The 19,867-nt window shown below is 39.8% G+C and overlaps 1 protein-coding gene across 1 annotated transcript in view; it reads right to left on the reverse strand.

The window, feature by feature from the left end:
• adgb (androglobin) overlaps positions 1-18,765 on the reverse strand; it is a 48,178-nt gene extending 29,413 nt beyond the window's left edge. The window contains exons 1-16 of the mRNA XM_044169371.1: positions 18,536-18,765; positions 17,832-17,991; positions 17,563-17,655; positions 16,076-16,147; positions 15,638-15,814; positions 12,703-12,842; positions 10,833-10,919; positions 8,734-8,906; positions 7,208-7,284; positions 6,279-6,453; positions 5,763-5,856; positions 4,991-5,144; positions 2,433-2,478; positions 1,281-1,392; positions 1,015-1,078; positions 731-838 (exon numbers count right to left, since the gene is read on the reverse strand). Coding sequence (XP_044025306.1) covers positions 731-838; positions 1,015-1,078; positions 1,281-1,392; positions 2,433-2,478; positions 4,991-5,144; positions 5,763-5,856; positions 6,279-6,453; positions 7,208-7,284; positions 8,734-8,906; positions 10,833-10,919; positions 12,703-12,842; positions 15,638-15,814; positions 16,076-16,147; positions 17,563-17,655; positions 17,832-17,991; positions 18,536-18,765 — 1,962 coding nt within the window. The remainder of the gene's footprint in view (positions 1-730; positions 839-1,014; positions 1,079-1,280; positions 1,393-2,432; positions 2,479-4,990; positions 5,145-5,762; positions 5,857-6,278; positions 6,454-7,207; positions 7,285-8,733; positions 8,907-10,832; positions 10,920-12,702; positions 12,843-15,637; positions 15,815-16,075; positions 16,148-17,562; positions 17,656-17,831; positions 17,992-18,535) is intronic.
• Positions 18,766-19,867: the final 1,102 nt, after the last annotated feature.

A 19,867-nucleotide genomic window follows, 5' to 3' on the forward strand; every position in this document is an offset into this window, starting at 1 on the left:
TTGAGTGTATTGTTTTGGACAAGCTATCTGTGTATATACACCAAAAATATTTTGAATACCATTTAAAAGCATTTGATGTCCTACTGTAGTATTTACTTTTCATTTTCTTCACTTCAGATAGCAGTAGTAGCAGTACATATGAACATATTGTTAGATGCAAGAAATATGTTTAACCCCATATGGAAGGCTAGTGACTGAAAATTCTGTTTTCTCTGATTTGAGGTATAGTGAAGAATTTCAGCCACAGCTAATGTAATTTTCAAGATAGAAAGGTCATCTTGGGATCAAATTGAAGCTGATGAACTTAGGAAGTTTTCTATATTCAAGTGAGGCAGTGATTTTCACCATAAAGTGCTGGAAAATAATCCTATTTTTTCTGCCAATGGTTTTACACTATTCCACTCATCTACAGGTGGCAGTAACACGCCAACAAATGCAGCAAAGGCAGTGTAGAAGGAGACTGCAAGTTAGTAAACATGGATGTAATTCTGGATACAACATACTTCTACTTTCAAAAATTGGCTTTGCAAATATTTTATGAGAGAGGAAATGCACTCACATGTTAGACCTCAAGGATACACACAATGCGTTTTGTGTATCCTTAACTCCAAAGGGCACCTTCAGGTTATTATTAGTGGTTACTATGTACAGGATTAGGTTGAATCACACATGACAATCACACATGTGCAATTCTTGGTGTGCATGCATGTATGTGTTTGTATGTGTGTACTTCAGGGCTTGCTACTGCAGATGACACATGGAGGGATCCGGTGGTAAGAGAGTGCATAGATGATCCAGTACAGTTGGTGCCTGTTGCAGTTTTGGACAAGATGGTGCTCTGCAGACATCAACAGCTAAGTTAACAATATATCCAATACAAAACAGCATTAATGTGCCAAACCACAAACGCATGGAATTATGTGGGAAAATAAATGGAAAGCTTATAAAGTACCAGCACTGGAGACTGAATATGCAAAAATTAGTCACTGGGTTATTTCGTGATATACACTGTACCTTAAGATGAGATTTCTGGATATGATGTGGGTAGATCTGTGGTTTATGGAATACCAAGAGAATCCTGGAAGAAACACACAAATAAGTGCCAGTTATTTTTGAGCTTAGTTAACAAAAGCAATTCTAATCTTGATCACATAATTTTTTTAGGCCCCTCAAACATCCTTTTTTCACAACTGTCTATGTTTATCTATTGGTATGTTTGCAGTGCCTAAGTACATTTTTCTGTCTGTGTGTGTGCGTGTGTGTGTGTGTGTGTGTCTCACTGAAAGCATTTAGCAAAGTCATCCAGGTCCACCCAGGTCTCCTGCAGGATGGGTTTGACAGGAGGTGAAAGTTCCTCAGTTACAGGCTCCTTCTTTGCCGTTTTGGGGCGATCTGGAAGGAAGGTTCAAATTCCACTCTTTAGGGTGAAACAATTTGTGATTATAAATGTATTTATAAACATTTTTTGTTGGGTTAGACATTTGGTGTAAGGTAGTAGGTTTGCAGTATACAGCCACCTAGCTGAGAGATGGATTATAAAGCAAACTATTTTATTTAACATCATTCATTATTGCTTATACAAATCTGCAGCATCTCATATAGGAAAAACATGTCCTTCATCCAAGTTGACTGGTGCTTTTCATGCCACTCATACCAAATAGATATAGAATTGCCTGTGAAATCTCCCATTTCAAAATGCTGCGAGTAACAAAATGCCTTTCCTCTTGTGACTCATAGCAAGTTATCCTAGACTCAAATCATTATCTAAAACACAGTGTGCCAAATTGGCCAAACTCCCACATAATGGCATGGTGTAAGCGCACATGCACATCCATACTCCCACTCACTGACTCCCACTATCTCAATGCATACAGACAGAGCAAAGTCATAGACAGATGAGAGATGCACACGGACGCACTCTCCACCCAAAAAAAAAACCACACACAGTTGCTCTGCCCCCAAGCTCTTCTCAAAGCGAGAAGTCTGATCAGAAAGCTGAGGCGGCAAGGGCCAGTGTCTCTGCCGCTGAGCAATGGTGGTCTGCTAACTCAAACTGCAGGTGTTACTAAGCAACTACACGGGGGCAGAAAGAAGGCAGGGAATTGGCTGGTTGTCATAACGCATAATTTCAGTCCCATCTTCTTCAAAGTGTCTTGGCCAATTGATGGAAGCATGGAGAGAAAAATGGAGAGGCAAGAGATGCAAATACTTCTAATCACATTAATTGGACTATGCTGCACAGATTCTGTTCAAGTCAAATAAAGAAGACCTTCACTACATTCATCATTTCCAATAAAACGGAAGTAAGGAGCATCTGCCCATTCTGGTAGCCTAATATTTCACCTCAAGTAAGGCAATCTTAAGTACAGTTACAGTGCAGATTATTTTCAACATAAATGAGGGGCCCAGTATTGCAAAGGAACAGCTTTTACCATTGGAGATGTCATCATTGTCCTTCTTCCTGTCCTCTGCAGTAACCTAAAGGGATAGAGAGAGAGAAAAAAAGAGAGGGAGTTAGAGAGGCATGAACAGTGAGTTGCTGATAGAGTAACACTGCCAGAGATACGCCTCCACCCTCTAGTGATTCCATGCCAGCTGTGGTGTTGCGCCATTCTCGCCAAACACCACAGGACACAAGACACAGTTTAATGTGACAAGGGCTGCTCCTCTCCTGCTAAAAACACCACCAGGGAATACCAGCTCTAATTTACTTCGACTGTCAGTGACAGATGAGGAGTTATGTTGTTTAGCATGTTATTTCTCTTAGAGGGGAATTACTCAACAGCTCTGATTTCATGCTATTCTGCCCAATACAATAAAGAAATATAGCTAATGAGTCATTATCAAATCCTTCAAATACCATATATTCTTCTATATGAGCAAGTCAGAAGATGATATGGTCTGGAAAAGGGCATCACTGCTGCTTTGATAACAAAGCTAGATTCAAGTGCAAGGAGTGGTACACCTGTATCAACTTGCTGAACTTTCTTCCAGGCCCCTTCATTTGAAGTTTTTTTTTTTTCAAATAATGCTCCCTTGAGGAAAAATCCTGGTGAATGTCCAAGAGTTTACTCAGCTCTGAATAAGAATTATGACTTTGTGTCATGTAACTTCAAATCAACCCCAGCCAAGACTCTCTAATGAGTCAGAGTGAGTGTGTGTGTCTGTTTGTGTGAGTCACCACTTATTTGAATAAGTACCCAGAGACCCAGACAGACTGAAAGAGGCATTGTGATTGGGAGGCACACTTGATCTCCTCTCCACCACTATAGCAACACTTTCACTGCAACAAAGCAATGTAAATGTGTGTGTTTTCACAAGAGTGCGTACCACTTTGAGTCAAGCTCTGAGGCAGGGTATGTCTCTCCACCCACAGCATGCTATTTTATTAGATTGCTTACCTGTGTATATTAAGAGGACATTGAGATGATAGAGCTTACACACAAGGCTTCTGGGATGCTGCTTTCGGAGGACAAAGCTTTTCTTTCTGTGATCAAATCACAGTCATGGGTTGATGGATGGGAGAGGGTGCATTTCTTTAAACCCACACTTCATGGGGCTTTATTTTACACAGCCAGAGTTAAGTATTTGCTCTCCAAGAGACTCTCTCCAGATTTCACATTTTCCCTTGAAGTGTACCCCAATTTATACATAAAAAGTAAAAAAATCTCTTTGAGGCTATTCACAGTTCATAGGCACAACAAAACCCACTGAGCCCAGACTGAACTTTGGGAAGTGTAGTTCTCTGGCACAAGTAAACTGAAACCATGGAGGGGCTTTGGTAATTTAGTGATTAAACACATTCCAAGCATATTAGATGTTAAAACAGCACAGTTACAAAACCAGGATCTAATTCTTTAACCCACACTAATGTTGAGTGAGTAGGCCATTGAGGGTATTAGAGACATCATGTGACACAACTTTCTTCTATTCTAGGAGCTAGACACAGAGGTTGATACTTCTCACTTGATGTACAGTCCCCTCAGCACAGGACCCACTATGTGCTTGCGAAGAGAGGGAACACACACTAGTAAAAATGTGGCACACATGTGACAAATACACACACCAATCCACATGAGTGAATGTGCGCACATACACATCAAACGACACATCAAATTAGCGTGTCCATACTGCCCTAGCCTAACCGCTCTATAACTGGTCACAGTTACACAACAGGGCGATTAATATGAACTCTATTTTTTCTCTGTATGCTAGGAGTGAAGTGTAATAATGAACCCCCCAGGAGACGCAGACACTGATGGCTCACCATCTAATTGCGCTGCTTTTTTCATCAGCACAGTACACGACCTCTCCCTGTATGAAACCCACGTGCCCCATTCACTACCATCACATACCAGAGATTCTCTTTTCCCATCTCCCTCTCTTTCCTGCACCGCTTTAATCTCTCCCTGTCCAATAGTCTTTCTTTCCATTTTTCAGTCACCCTCCTTTCTTATTCGGTACAGCTGTCCCCCCTCTTTATACCTCTCTATCTTTGCTTCTATCCTAGTCTCTGTGTCTGTCTGTCTCTGTGCTGCTATTCTGAACCCCCCCCCCCATCTCCCTTCCCTTGCTGGTTCTCTCTTTAGTGCAGATGTGCCCCTGGTCAGTAGTGGCCTGGCTGGGAGACAACAGAAGTGACTTTGAGACTGGGGGATGGCAGCCTTGTTGTCACTGACACACAGAGCTACTCTGATGAGCCTTCAACTGTATACTTACAGGGTAGACAGAAGGGTGAGAGAGGAAAAAATGAAGCAAGGAAATAACAAGAAGAGGCAACAACATTTTGTGGACAGCTGCTACTATCTTTTAGACATGTAGCATAACACTGGATTTCAAAGATCCTCATAGGTATTTCAACAAATGGCTCAGGGGAACCACAATTAATTGAGGTTCTTTATTCAACAACAAAACTCTGTAAAATGTTAAATGCACACATGCTGAATGTATAAATCAACATTGTGCCCCAGCAGACAGTAATTCTATGTACCTTTATTTTGTCTGTTGTGCTGTTCAGTGAGTTAGTGGTGCGTTCAGCTGCATCAGGCTCAAGGCCTTCTCTGCATTCAGTCTCCTCTTTCTCAGCAATGGACACCAGAGGAGATCCGTAGGAATGCTTCCTCTCAGCGCTCTGCTTGGCCTCTCTGACACAGAAAGACACATATTCATGCATGTGGACATACAGCACATGCATCATATCATAATCATGACACACCCGCATCTCATGGTAACATATTTAGAAGCAATACACCATATCATCTATCATCATGCATGTGACATTATAGACATTAAATGATACCAGAACGGCATTTCTACCGTAACATTGCTTTGATCCGTGATTTTTTTTTAGCTTAAGAATGTTGGCAACCATTTCCTTCAATGAGTATAGTAATAGTCAAGTTGGAACAAACCAATCTTTATAACACTGTAGGCTTCCAAGCACATAAGTATAAAAAAGAAAAATCCCCATATAGTTTACATTTTTCATTTGCTACCTGTGTGTCAAGAGAAGAGATTGAGATACAGTAAGAAGATGGGAAAAAGAGTGATGTGATCATCATAATGTACTTTTTTTTTATCCCTAGATGGAAGCTGTGTTCTTGCTTTCCTTCTTCCACAGTGACGTTAGAGCACAGGTTAGCTACAGAACAGTGAAATACTCTTTAACCAGTACAATACAGTTGAACGCTCAGAAGAGCAGGACGACAGAAGAGACTCATCTCGTTTAATTTCTCAGTTTTAGATCATTTCAGTGTACGTACAGCTCCGGGATTGGGCCAACGCTGGTCTTGACACAGTAGGAGAGAAAAGGGCTGGCAACTTCAATGAACTGTTCTGGTTTTGACAAAACAAGCTCTGCGAAAAGAGAAAAGGAAAAAATCTCACACATCATGCCAGCACTGCTTTTTCACACTCTTGACTCTTTTTACTGCATTTTCTGTTTCACTCAGAGATCAACTGATGTCAGAAATGCCTGAGCCAGCAGCTATTTTCATTACAGAAATATTGTAGCTATCCTCCTCCTTTTTTTATTTCAGCATGCGGTACTGTATGCCCTCTGTATTGTAGGTTCTAAATCTCTTGCATTAGCACTCGCTTTCCTTTCTAGTCATATTTATTCATGACATTCACCTACACTCTATCACATAATTTGTGCTTTTCTATTTGTTTGATATCCTCCCCTGCATCCTCCTCCTGGTTTCCCCTTCACCACCTTTTTTTCCAAACTTAATTTCGACATTTTTTATTTCCTGCCTCCTTCTCTGTCTCTCACGCACTCCGTGGTTCATCGGTGACCACGATCTCCTTGCGCTGGCGGATAAGTTTCCATTGAGGCACGGGTGGAGGTTCGGGTGGTGCCTCCAGCTGGCATGCCCGGGTTCTGATCAACAGGACAATGTGGCTGTACAGCAAGGAGAGACCATACTGACGAAGAAACTCTGAGGAAATAGCCTGCGAGTCAGCATATAGACAAATGCACAGAAATAAACACACATGCAGTACTCACTCATGAACATTTAAATATGCAGTTTAAAACTTATTCTGATTCTTATTCTCATACTGAGAGTTACTGTCACCTGTAACCAACTCTACAGCTGAATCAAGTCAAACTGTCAAAAGGGGATTCTGACCCAAGATCAGAGTGTGGAGGTGATATAACACCTACAACAGAGAAAAATCCTGGAAACTGTTCACCAATTAGCCATAGCATGGGTGTAAATAATACAACAAGTGAAGCCTGTTGAGGCGAAGCGTCCAAATAGAACACACCATGCCCCCGGGGTCATAAGCACTGTTATGTTTAGTCTCTGCCACCCACTGTTACTATGGGGCTTCAATACATTTTCACATTACTGTGCTACAGGTGACTAAGACAGTATATATTTTAAAAAGTATTGAAACACAATGATGTGTTTTCCCATTGAGGGTAAAATCATTATTATGTGTAAGTTAATTGAATAAAATTTGACAATTAAAAATTATTCTGTCGTCCAGACTATGTAGTATTTGCATCAGAATGTGAAACTCTACACTGTATGATTCCAAATCTGCAGTGAAGATCGGACTGCAATCTACAACAGGTGAAATCTAATTTTCATGGATACAAATGTGTCTCGCAGCAGTGTGACTGTAGTGGAAAACTTGCATTGAATGAGCAAGTGTGTGCATAAGCCAGCAAGAGAGGAGGAAGGGAGAAAAGACATACCATTTGTCTGAACCCAAAGGAATTGCTATGTGGCTGTAAAGGGTAGTAGCTGGCACACACCACTACCTCGGGGGTACCTGAGAAACACACACAAAGAAGACTAACATAAGTACAGGTAAACCCAAGGCATATGCAAACTCGCATAAGCACACACACTCCAACATGGACACACATACAAAAAATATATACTCTGACTGATATTGCATACCTCGCACTGTATCACTACACATTTTACTGAGAGACTGAAATTGCTGACTGACTTTGATTAAACATATTGATATAGTGAAACTTAGTGCCAACTACCAATGAAAAGTAAAGCTGATAAAAGACAATGAAAGTTACATTTCAAATTAAATGTAAAATGAAAGCACTATTGGCCTCCACAGGTATAAATGAGGCAACATGAGAGTATCTAGGTTATCTATGGATGGCCCTGCTCCCTAGGGTGCATCTTAGAGTATATTGTATAAGGAGAACATGGGCCAGGAGACATGGAAAATCAATTTGAAGGACCATGATGAAGAGAGATGGGCGCACTGCTAGACTAATATGTAGGAGAGAACAAGGGACAGATTACTGTCAGGAAGAGCAGGTGGGTAAGCATGAGAGCAAGAGAGAAGAAATTTAATTCACACTGCTGCCCAATGATGACAAAATGTTATGATGTTTTTGAATGTGTTAATACTTTGAAGACAATATAAATTATAATACAAGAAGAAAATTTTGTCCCACATTTTTGTCACTTTACACTCAGTTTTCAACACTTTAAGTTCAACTTGTTTCTGTAATCGTTAACTGGGTTTGTAGAACACAAATTCTGCACAATGCCAAGTATGACATGCTGAGGATGATCCCACCTTTTGCCATTTCTATTTAAGAATTACAAATTATTCTTTAAATTAATTGTACAACCTTTATAAAGGCTTTACTGTATCTCTCTACCTCAATGACCTGAAACAACTTCAAGCCACAAACTCTTTTATGAGGACATGTTTGAATCCTGCCTTCATCACATAACCACACTTGACTTGGGAGTCTTGTGCCCTACGGGAACACCAAATAATTCACCCTGCCACTGCTCCCTCTGCTGGATTATTTATAGTCCACCATACATGCATTAACCCAGTGCTCCATAATACATGAACTTTGTAAAACAGGAAGTGATGCTTGAAACAACAGGAAAGAGGCAGCAGGGCACTGGCTGACTAACAACAGAAATGTAGGTATTTTGCAGTATGGCACGATAGTAACCTTAGGCTTAGAGTTTTTTCCAGTCCTAAAGTAAATCACAAAGCAATTCTATGAATGTTGCAAAGGTTTAAGGGTTATTACTGCTATAAGAAAATGGAATCATTGATAAGTACAAGTTTTTGTAGGACAATGAAATATTCATTGTCATGCTCCGTACTAGAGTGTGTAACTGAGATGTACTGTGTGTTTGCGGGTATACATGTGTGCATAATTGTGTGCCTTTCTGTGTTTGTGTGTCTGTGTATGTGTGTGTCTGACAGTGGCATAATTCAGACCTTTGCTTTTCTCTGCTTCTGGCAGCTGATTCTTGCTCTCATTAAGGCTGGAATCTCTCCCTGCAGCTGGATCTGCAGTCTGAGGCTTTGTCTCCGGCAAACTCTCATCTGGGTGTGTAAATACGGGAATGGTGTCTTGTAAGAAATCCCAGATTTTTCCCAGGTATACAGACCTGAGAGGAGGTTCAAGAAATTACAGGTTACATTATTGTTGTAAATTTCAAAATAGTATTTTTTTAAAATACCCTTTTTAGTATTGGAACCAACTGCATTTTAAGCCGGTTTTGACTGGAAATTTGTTTGCTTGTGAATGTTTATTTGTCCAATACAAAATTATAACTTTTGAGCAAGCGGACAAGCACTGATGTTAAGCTCTCATGTCTATTGTTGAGCTTACAACACTTAGAGCGCCATTACTTCTCTGATATCAGATGAAGTCTACTGCTTCTGCACTCTGTCTTAGCCCTGAGTCTATTGCTGTTTCTGTTCCTGTTCCTGTACTGTCCCTCTATTTGCAGTACAACGGGCTGCAGTTCTTACATCAGCATTTCTCTCTCATTTGAAAATAAAGTACATAATACAATCTTCTCTGTACTTTAACACATCCTTTAGAAGATATTTTTTACTGAAGGCAAGGCAAGTTTATTTGTATAGCACACTCATACACAAAGCCAATTCAAAGTGCTTTACATAATGCATTAAAACATAAAAACCAGCATAAAAACATTAAAATACTTTTTTAAAGGAAACTTAACCTCCCAGACACGACTGAACATACTGAAGAAACCAGTGAGGAATTAAGCTGGAGCAGGTTCCTAGCCTCCTTACCATGCCAGATTTATTGGTCATCTCATTTAAGCTGACAGGATGGTGTGAAGCAGGATAGTACACCAGAATCAGTGAGCATCGTTTTTATGTGATTAGCAAGTGAAAGATATTGAGTCATGTTATTTTATTTGAAGGACAACACTTTGTTGTTCGCTTATAGGACCACTTTTCCTGACCTTCCAATGTAAGGAGGACATGTGAAAATCTGACATAAAATATTCCCACTGCGGTTTGTGTCTCCAGAGCTGACAACTGCCAGCTCTCTCTGCTGTCCATTGGTTGAAATCTGGCTTGAACTACAGCATGTACTCCTTTTTTAGTAGGTCTACAACCAAGAGAGGCCTGAGGAATCTAGAAAATCAGACAACCCAAAAAAATAGTTTCTCCAACTTGTTAACTCACTGGTTGTGGAAGATAGTGACGGTGACTGATAATGATGCACCTGAACATTATATTTACAAATTAATTAAAAAAATATACATGACTTTGTATACAGTTTTCTGGATTACAACAATGGCTCATCTGTGCTGACTGTAAGTGTCAGCCACAATACTGTATATACTATAAACTAGGCCGTAAGCAGAAAACCAAAATATTGGTAGAATTGCTGTTTTTTTGTTAAACAGTAGTAGAATGTACAGTATGAGTGTGTGTGTGTGTGTGTGTGTGTGCATATAAGACTGCAAATCCATGTGTCACGAATCAATCTGAAAAACAAACACGGTCATGCTCAGTTCCTGTACATGTTGATAGATTCCCCAGACGACCCACTAACACCAGCTAACCTACTGAGCTATAGAGAATAACACACTCCGGCTCCACTCCCAAACACTGTTGCCCCATTAAAGTTCCATCACTGACAAGCTGAGATCCTCCACACTGCCTCTCCTCCCCTTTATTATATTTCTCCTCGTTTCCATTTTAAACCTCAATCATTTTCTCCCAAAGTGTGACTTTCCATACTACTGTAGACAGATACAGTTCTCTGAATGCTTTTGCTACAGTATACTTTATAAAATAGTATACTTGTGAGTAACAAATGCACAGTTTGTCAGACTGTGTGAGTGTTTTTAGTTTAGATAAACTGCCAGAGATGAGTCTGTTTGATTCTCACTCTTAGTTTATTTTTTTCAGAGAGGAAATATAAAAGCAAAGAGAGATTGTCAACCCCACTAACAAAGACGGGGGACACCTACAGTATGTATAATATTTAGAACAAGAGATGCAGAAGACAGAGGTATAAGAGTGGAGTCGACCAATGAGGACCTTACTTTATAGGACTGATTTCTGGGATCCAGCCGGTGAGGGTGTGGATAAAGGTGAACTCACCCATCTCCCCGCAGACCTCTGCCACTACACTGAGAAACAAACACACAAAAAACTGTTTAAATAAAAATAAAGACAAATGTGCAACAAACTAGAGACTCCATTCAAACCACCTATAATGGTACTGGCACAGTTGTCAAATGGAATTTGTGAGGTTATGATTTCAATATGTGAAAACGCACACAATATGCTTGGCGTTCAAGCGGTTTCACTCATGAGCATGCTGTTGCTAGGCAACTGACAACAAAAATGGATGTCACATTCTATTGTTTTCTGTCTTTATTTTAACATCATATTTAGGAATGACACCAGTGATGACAACAAAGGTCATGAACTATTTTTCAAAAATATTAGTGTTTGTGATGAAAATTTATACTGAAGAATCACAAATACTGCAACAATAGGATGTTTAAATTGACTCTTTTGATGGTGCCTTAAATGGTCATCGTGTTTACCAATTTACCAAACGACAACAAGCTTATATACTGTAGGGCAACAAGTCAATAGCAGTGTTTAGTGTTGTATTAACCAGCCTGGACTTTTTCTACTGTCTGTGTGACAACAGACTCAGCTTATGTTCTACATTTTGAAATTTGTCTTATGTGTATTGCAACTATTATTTAAGTCTCTAGAAGTAATTTTGAGGAGAGTGTGTGAAAGTGTGTATGTATCTTTCACACACAATGTTCAGCTGAAACAGATGGCTGCAGCAGCTCTAATTGGTCCTCTTGGGATCCTGTGGCCAACCTATCCAGTCCACAGTCATGACGCCCGAGGAAGTGAAATCAATACAACTTGATCTTTAATGCCACAGTCCATAACCACTACAAAAAAGCTACTCAGCACCAAAGTGAAGGAGCCCTCAAATTCAGCTTTTTACTAAAAAAGAAAAAACGCTTTTCTGAGGAACCCCAGCAGACACCTGAGTAAGGTTTGGTACTAGTTCAGTATGAAGAACTTTTACTATGGCTCATAAAAGATTCACCAGGAGAAAGGCCCCTTTGTTTCCTGTCTTGGATGAAACATTTATGTCTCAACCTTCTGTGGACACTGGAACAGCCACCTTTACACACGCCATGTTGCCCCATCACAGACACGCACACTGCCTGTCTGTCACCAAATTCAACACAGCCCAAGGCAGAGATTAGGTCTGGTGAAGGTTTGGTTAAGTCAGCAAAAGGCACTCTGTGGGGGTTCTTGTGCGTGAGCTTTAAATTGTTTAGTTCACTTCTTTATGTACAACATGTAGGTACGTATCAGCTATGAAATTTACTTCCAGAACCCTGATTTCCCCTTAAAATTCTCCTTTAGTAACGTACACCATACAGTATGTTAACAGGGAGACCCATATTCAAAGCACTTGTTTTTTTTCATGGATGCACTAGTACATGAAATGGAAAAATTCTAGGTGTATTGTGCATCATTTTACAAACATTTCCTCATAGTTCCGCTGACTAGATTTTAAAATAAAGCTCTGTTGGTTTCATGTCCTTGATCAGACAGGCTCAAAACTTTCTTGAAAATCATCAAGACTTGAAAAGAGTCATTGACCTATTTTCATTTTGTTCATGCAGATGTGATGACATTGCATATTACTGGTGAATCACTGTATGTATTTATTAAAATTCATCTGAAATTGGGCAATACTACCACCCTGTATACTGCTTTACTTAAGCAGGGTTAGCGTACAGTGTTAGGTTGGGTTAAGTGTGCACAGTGTGTAGTGTTACAGTGGTCTTATTCAACTGTTTCCCAACTCCTTGGGGCAGTATTGAGATGCTTATAGAGTTTCTGTTGGAATGTACAGTAACTCACTTTGTGTTGGCCACTTTAATAAGCGCCTTAGCCAACAACATTGGCCACAGCTCTGACTGACAGGTGGAGGCAGGGAGAAGCAGGTTGTTTTCTTTATCAAATGGCATGGAATCATCTATTGTTATCTTCCTCCAACAACCCTAAAAGCAAGGAAGGAAGACAAAGTGAGTGAAGATATGGTATAACAATCAATGCACCTGAATAGTAGTGAAATTCGACAATCTCTTTATATTAGTTTTGCAATTTTATTCAGACTATAGCAATTGATGTAAGCCATAAAGTAAAAGTTCCAAATTTTGGGAAATACATTTATTCACTTTCTTGCCGAAAGTTAGATGAAAAGATCGATACCAATCTCATGTCTGTACGCTAAATATGAAGCTACAGCCAGCAACTGGCTAACTTAGCTTAGCATAAAAAAAGGAAACAGGGGGAAACAGCTAGCCTGGCTCTGTCTGAGGGTAACAAATTCCGCTTACCAGCACCTCTAAAGCTCACCAATTAACACATATATTATATCTCACGTGTTTAATTCTTAAACAAACCGAAGTGTAAGAACAACAAATTACAGTTTTATTGGGGGTTTATCTGCCGGACTATTTCTTGGTCAGGGCCAGAAACTTCCTGGAGTCTCCACTGGTTGCCTTGTAAGAAAGCTCTTTAACTCTTGGCAAGAAAGTGAATAAGGGTTTCCCAAAATGTCAAACGTAGTTTAATGTAAAACAACTACATTTTTGTAAGTTTCTTTGGATTTGCATCCCTTTCTTAGAAAAATACGTTTTAGTAGCAGTGAATTATTGTAAGATGAAGCCAAATATAACTGATTGCTTATTAACATCTGGTCAGCTACCAGCTGGCTAGTAACTTCCAATCACATTCATACAAGTGTACTACGCATCCTTCACAACCTTACAATTCCAACTTTTATTTTGCTGACACCTTCATGCCAACATTGCTTGCTGAAGCAGCTCCCTCCACCACCCCAAACTCCTCCCTGTTTGCTAAGCTTTTGGTATGTTGTTGACTCTACTAGGATCTACTGTTCATGTATGTTAACAGGTTTCTCTGAATCTGTACTATAGTGTGTTATGTAATTTGTTCTCCCAGCCGAATTCTCATCGCTGCTCAGATTCCTTGAGAGTTCCCTAAACTTCCTTGACTTAAATGTTTCTGACTGAAATAGTAGTATCCTGTTAGAGGAAGGTTGTCAGAACTCTCAATTCCTATTTCACCTCCAGGCCCCTCAGATCTGGTGACCAATCACTGCTCTCCATTCCACGCACCCAGTTAAAAACCAAAGGTGATCGAGCATTTTCAACTCTGGTTTTTATTTGTTTGTATTTTATTTGTTGTTTGTGCCATACTGTTTGTGTTATGATGTTATTAAAATTTTATCAAGATATTCTATGCTTTTCTTAATCATCTTATTTATGTCCGTGTTTTTATTTGATAATTTCTGTATTTATATTTGATCAGTCCTGTGTTTTGTAAAGGATTTTGGACAACATTTGTTGTTTTTAAATGTGCTCTATAAATAAACTGACTTGACTTTACCAAACATCCAACTTCTCCTACCATTTCCAATTGTGCCACAGGTATGACTCAGATCATAACAATAAGCACCTTTTTCTAAAAACCTAATGTGTAACAGATCACCTCTCCAAGCATTTGCTACCTTATGATTGCGTGTCAGAGCTTGTTACATTGCTGTCTGTGGTGTGGTCTGTCTACTGGCTGTCTGGGGGAGTTTCACACTGCTTGTAAGAAAAAGCAGCACATGCAGGTGATAATCTGACTGACTGTTCACAGCTATGCCTTTCTTTATCTAACAAAGCAGTGTGCACAAGCAATGCAAGCCCATATAGACTGCGGGCGAGCACACTCCCTTTCTTGCTTGTTCTTCCACTCCCTTGTCAAACCATCGCCCCGAGGAGGAGCTTGATGTGTTTGCAGATGGGGTAAAATACAGTGCGAAAGGGCAAGTTAGTGGAGAGAGGAAGAAAAGGAGAAAAGGAGAGACAGAGTTGTAGGGCAGTTAAAAACAGGGTGAGAAAATGAGAATGGGATGGATATTCACAGCGGTGTGAAGGAGGAAAAAGATTGGTGTGGAACAATAAAGAATCATATGAGCAGGGGAGAAAAGGAGTAGCCTATGAGCAAAAACAGGCAAGGAAACAGGAAAGGGGGCTGGGTGCTTAATGCCATCTCAACAACCATCTGTTAGCGTGCTATGGTTGGCACGGGGGCTGCTGCCTACAACCGTGTCATGCTTGTTTGTCAAGGCAAGAGTCACAGTGTTACAGAACACATGACTTTTAGCTCTGTCTTTTTCACTCTCTCGCTGACCCAAATTGTTGTGCTGGAAGAAGTTGCCTTTCTGAAATGACACAATGATGTAATGTCCACTACTTAGCAGTCTCTTATTTAAAGCCAAAAATCTGTAAAATCCTTACACTTGACTGACACTGCAGTGCATAAAGCCCTCCCACGGTTGTGTCTACTCTCATGGTCTTACTAGGCAAAGATATCCATCCTGAGCCTTGCTCTCTGAGAAGCAGCTGACTCCTGTTAAGCCTTATCTATTCATCAGGAAAGATATGAAGCCCAGCCACTTTTGGCACAGCAGTGAGACTGATTGAGTTGAGCTCTGAGTCATTCCTTCCCCCCTCCAACCATCAGTCCATCCCCATTCCCCTGTCATCTTCTGCCTCCTCTGGGGTCTGCTGAACAATACAGTGTAATCTTAAGCCATCCATTGCTTCAAGTGTGCCTCTAAAAATGTGTGATTAACAAAGAGACATTGTGGAGAAGGGACTTCATCTGCAGTGATGTCAGAATTTTAGGTGTTTCCTAAAAACTATGTCTTCAGTAGACTTAGATGACGATGACTGTGTGTGAATGGGTGTTTGCGTGTATGTGTGTGCATCAGACTGACCATCCAGTAGAGTCTGACCACGTATTTCCCATAGTTGTTGTACAGCGGCACATGACCTTTCACCACCTTACACAACGAGTAGATGTGCTCCCAAGGTCTCCAAACATCTTGTTCTGTAGATGTGCAGTTATGCAGCCTCCAAATAATATAGATCTCACTGATGATCCACCTCATCAGCTTGACCAAAGACAGAAGAGAGAAGGGAGAGAAAAGTAATTACTAACCACCAATCTTTCAATCTATTGGCTGAATCATCAATTATCTGATCAATTATTCGCTAAATCAATAGGGCATTACATTACCCCAGTCTAATTCATTTCTGTCAGTCAAACATCACCCTGTCTGACATCTGAATTACACTATCCAAGTGCTGATCAATTAGTTAGCGGTCAGTGCGATCTTTAATAGAAAAGTAGAAAACAACTTTTGAAAACTAACCTCACTGCAAATCAGATGATCATTGGGAGAGATTAGGTCAAAGGTCATTTGATTTTCAACAACGTTGAGACCCTAAAATAAAGCACATCATTGTTTTCATTGTAGGCACAGATTGATACATTCACATGAGAAGTTTAGCACCTTCACAGCCAGATTACTGACAAACTATCTGCACTCAGGTTGTTATATATTGTGTTGTAACATCTGTACATATCAGAATCATTCACTATAATAACACAGTGGTCAACCAGCTTTAGAATATTGCTGTCACACATAACCTGTTTAAAATGGACATGAATATGTGATCTACTTAATGCTTCTCTACTCATCCCAGGGCCTAAACTGGTCTAACCTTGCCATGATACTCCCAAGACTGTGTCTGTGATAAATATTTCACTACCAAGTTAATAGATTCTACCATGTTACTAATTAAATATGAATTAATGGGTCAGGTGATGGTGAGAGAGATCAGCTGTGGGTCAAGGGGGGTCACGTTTTCTCCCATCATCACAGCAACTCTAAGTAAGAACCAAATTATTTCGGTCAATAACATTGGCTTTGGAAATACAGACTGGTATAGACTGATGAAGAGAGAGTTTCACAGTAGAGCTGTTGCCTGCATCTGCATGGCTGATTGCTTTTGTGATTAGCCCGTGTTCCTCCTGTGTGAAATTAATGAAATGCTTTTGACATCTTGAGTGAAAAGGCAGCTTGTGACCTGGCAAGAACTCATTCAAAAAGCAGGAAGCTTCCAGTAATTGCTCAATACAGCACTGAGAGAGGGGTAACAGAAAAGTGGAGTGATGCAATTAAAACTTCATTGGAGGCGACTAGAGAGCAGATTTCCTTAACTACATTTCACATTGTGTGGCAAAGAAATACATTTTGTTAATATATGTAATGGCTGCAACCAACAGTTACTTAATTAGCCAATCTTTTTTTTTTTTACATAGGAGATTATTCGTTTTGTCTATGCAAGTCTGTGTATTCTGTTAGTCATTTAGTCTACAAAATGGTAAATAAAGACAAATGACCACAAAAGGCTACAGGAAGCAAATATTGTCTTAAAACTGGCTATTTTTTCTGACCAACGATCCAAAAACCCACATGTATTCAATTTACAGTGATATGAGAGGGAGAAGAATAGCAGCTCTTGAGAAACTGAAACCAGCCAATGTGTATTTTTTCATGATAAATTAATTAATATAAAAAGTAAAATCAAATAATTTCATGTCAGTTGACATTAAATCATTTTAACACATATGTGTATATCTGCAGGACACATATGCTGGCTCCTGTTTATTATTGTTATCCACGACATGTATTTGTACCATTACATTGTGTGGTATACTATAACAGTCCAAGTGTAAACCACTTTTCTCATTATACAGTGCCATGGTCATTGTTGTCAAATTGGGACAAGTAGACATTTGGCATGTACTGTCCCATTAGAAATTATATAATTAATATACAAGCATAAAGGTTACCTTGTTGACAATAAACTCTGTAGGACGCTTCCAGGAGTGCACTTTCAAAGATGGAGGCAGGGGAATTTTCCCCTCAGGATCTTCAAAAAATGGCTGCAGACAAAAGCAAACAAAGTGAATGTAAAATACGGGAACACAATGAATAAAGAATCAGCATAATGTCAAAATTATTATCAGTTGTAAAGTGGATTTGAAGCAAATCATACATTTTACCCTATACAGTACACGTTTCTGATTAAAGTTAAAATTATTTTATACTCCAGATTTACAGCATTTTGACTCTTGTTCGTCTTTCCATCTTCAGCTCCTTTACTTGAGTCCCATTTCTCCTTGTTGACTTCTGCATCATTCCACTCAGGCCAAATGGGGAATCTGCATCTCCACACACCTCCCAGGCTCTCAGAGGAAGTGACTACTAGGGACGCTGCTCTGAAATGATGACACATAGCTATTCATTTCTTTGTTCTTGGCTTCCCTTTTGTCAATATTTAGCAGCAAAATTAGCCAGCTCAGTACCAGAGATTCAGTCTAGAGTAAACCCACAAATCCCTGTTTACCCTCTCATAGTGAAAATGATATTAGCTCATAATGCTGGCTGTTTTCGTTATGATGATCACAGACTGGGAGATTTACACATATGCCATATGTGATGTAACGTTACATCTCTTCATCTTCTTCTCAAGTGGCTATTAAAGTTAGGCTTTTGACTTACAGCAAGAGACAGAAAGACAGACAGATAGATAGTTAGATAGATAGACAGACAGATGGATAGACAGGCAGATACTGCAGATAGTGTACGTCTTTGTATTACATGTAACACAATAAAACAAGCCACAGTTAAAGTATGATGATCTGTCTTTGTCACGATTAGCAAGCTTCCTGAATGCTAGCTAGTGTATTTTTATGATACGTAGCTAACGCTAACTATAGCTGAGCTTAATTAGCGCTAATTGACAACATTATCCAAACTCACTCTGCCTGTCGGTCGGATAACGTGACTTTAATGGAGGAGGACTCCTTTTTTTTTGGTTGTGCCTTGGACATTGCACTTGGTGTGATAAATCTGCAAGATAAGTGACCAAGGACCGAACAAGCCAAATATCCTACCGGAGGTGCGTTTGTTTGGTTATGTCTCTGCTCTGAAAGTTTAGGCGTTGCTAAGCAATGGAGCTTTAACGTGGGCGGGGTCTGGAGCTGGTGCATCACTTATTACCATAGTGAGGGATGGACAGATTTTCCTTTACAACATCTATTTACAGAAAGTTACTTAAGAGCTACGAAACGTAAATACCATACATTAAACATCTGGCCTTATTGGCCTATATATAAACTGACAAAACATTTGAAACACCTTTTAATAGACAAAATATAGCCTCAAATTGTGCTACTGAGTTTAATGAATACCTATCTCGGACAATCTTTGTAAAAGTGGAACAGTAATGGCATCTCAAAGATTGCATTTTCCTGAAGGCCATGGAATTGAATTGCATTGTATTGCCTCAAGTCTGTCTCCATGTGATGCACATATGGCTCATAGAAACCGGATTATAGCAGCACTTGCACAGAAATACACTCCGAGATAAAAATCAATACATCAATATGCTGTCAAGGTTCCAACTTTCTCTGAAATGCTTTAATGACATGATGTGGATTGCAGTATTGGCCTTGAATGAGAGTTGGTAATGCTTGCACACAACACGCCTCCATTGCATTCTTGCTCTGGTAACAATTAGGTGGAAGAGCACAAGCTGTAGTGTTGAGAGCACAGTGTCTGATGACTATCACATACTGTTTCATGAGTGAAGTCACATGGTCCTGTCTCTCTCACTCTCTCTCTCTCTCTCTCACACACACACACACACAGTGTGAGTCTTACTTTTCACACATACAGCTTTATCTGTAGTGAGTTTCTAAAGGGAAAGGGAAAATTAACACTATAGGTGCTTTCTCAAACATTATATACACACATTTTGTAAGCCATTTGCTAGATTACGAATCTAGACTGCTGTGAAAGTGAAAATTTGTGTGAGCCTTATTATGGCCATTGACCTTATCATTGGCCATTAATCTGCGCTTTTCATTAGGTCGACCAATATTTAGACCTGCTTTCAAAGATAAATTGATGTTGCCACTTGATCATTCTCAAGTGCAGTCAGAGTGATGTCTATTGCAGCAGGCATGGCAATACCAATTTACCAACTGCCATTTTTGATCTAAGTCCCAAGAACTGGCAGTCACCTGCACCAGGCATTATTGCTTGTACAGTATGCTAATAAGAAATGTGTGTGAGAATAATCCCAGCTCA

Source organism: Siniperca chuatsi, linkage group LG16 (genome assembly GCF_020085105.1).
Source record: "Siniperca chuatsi isolate FFG_IHB_CAS linkage group LG16, ASM2008510v1, whole genome shotgun sequence".
NCBI classification, from domain to species: domain Eukaryota; kingdom Metazoa; phylum Chordata; class Actinopteri; order Centrarchiformes; family Sinipercidae; genus Siniperca; species Siniperca chuatsi.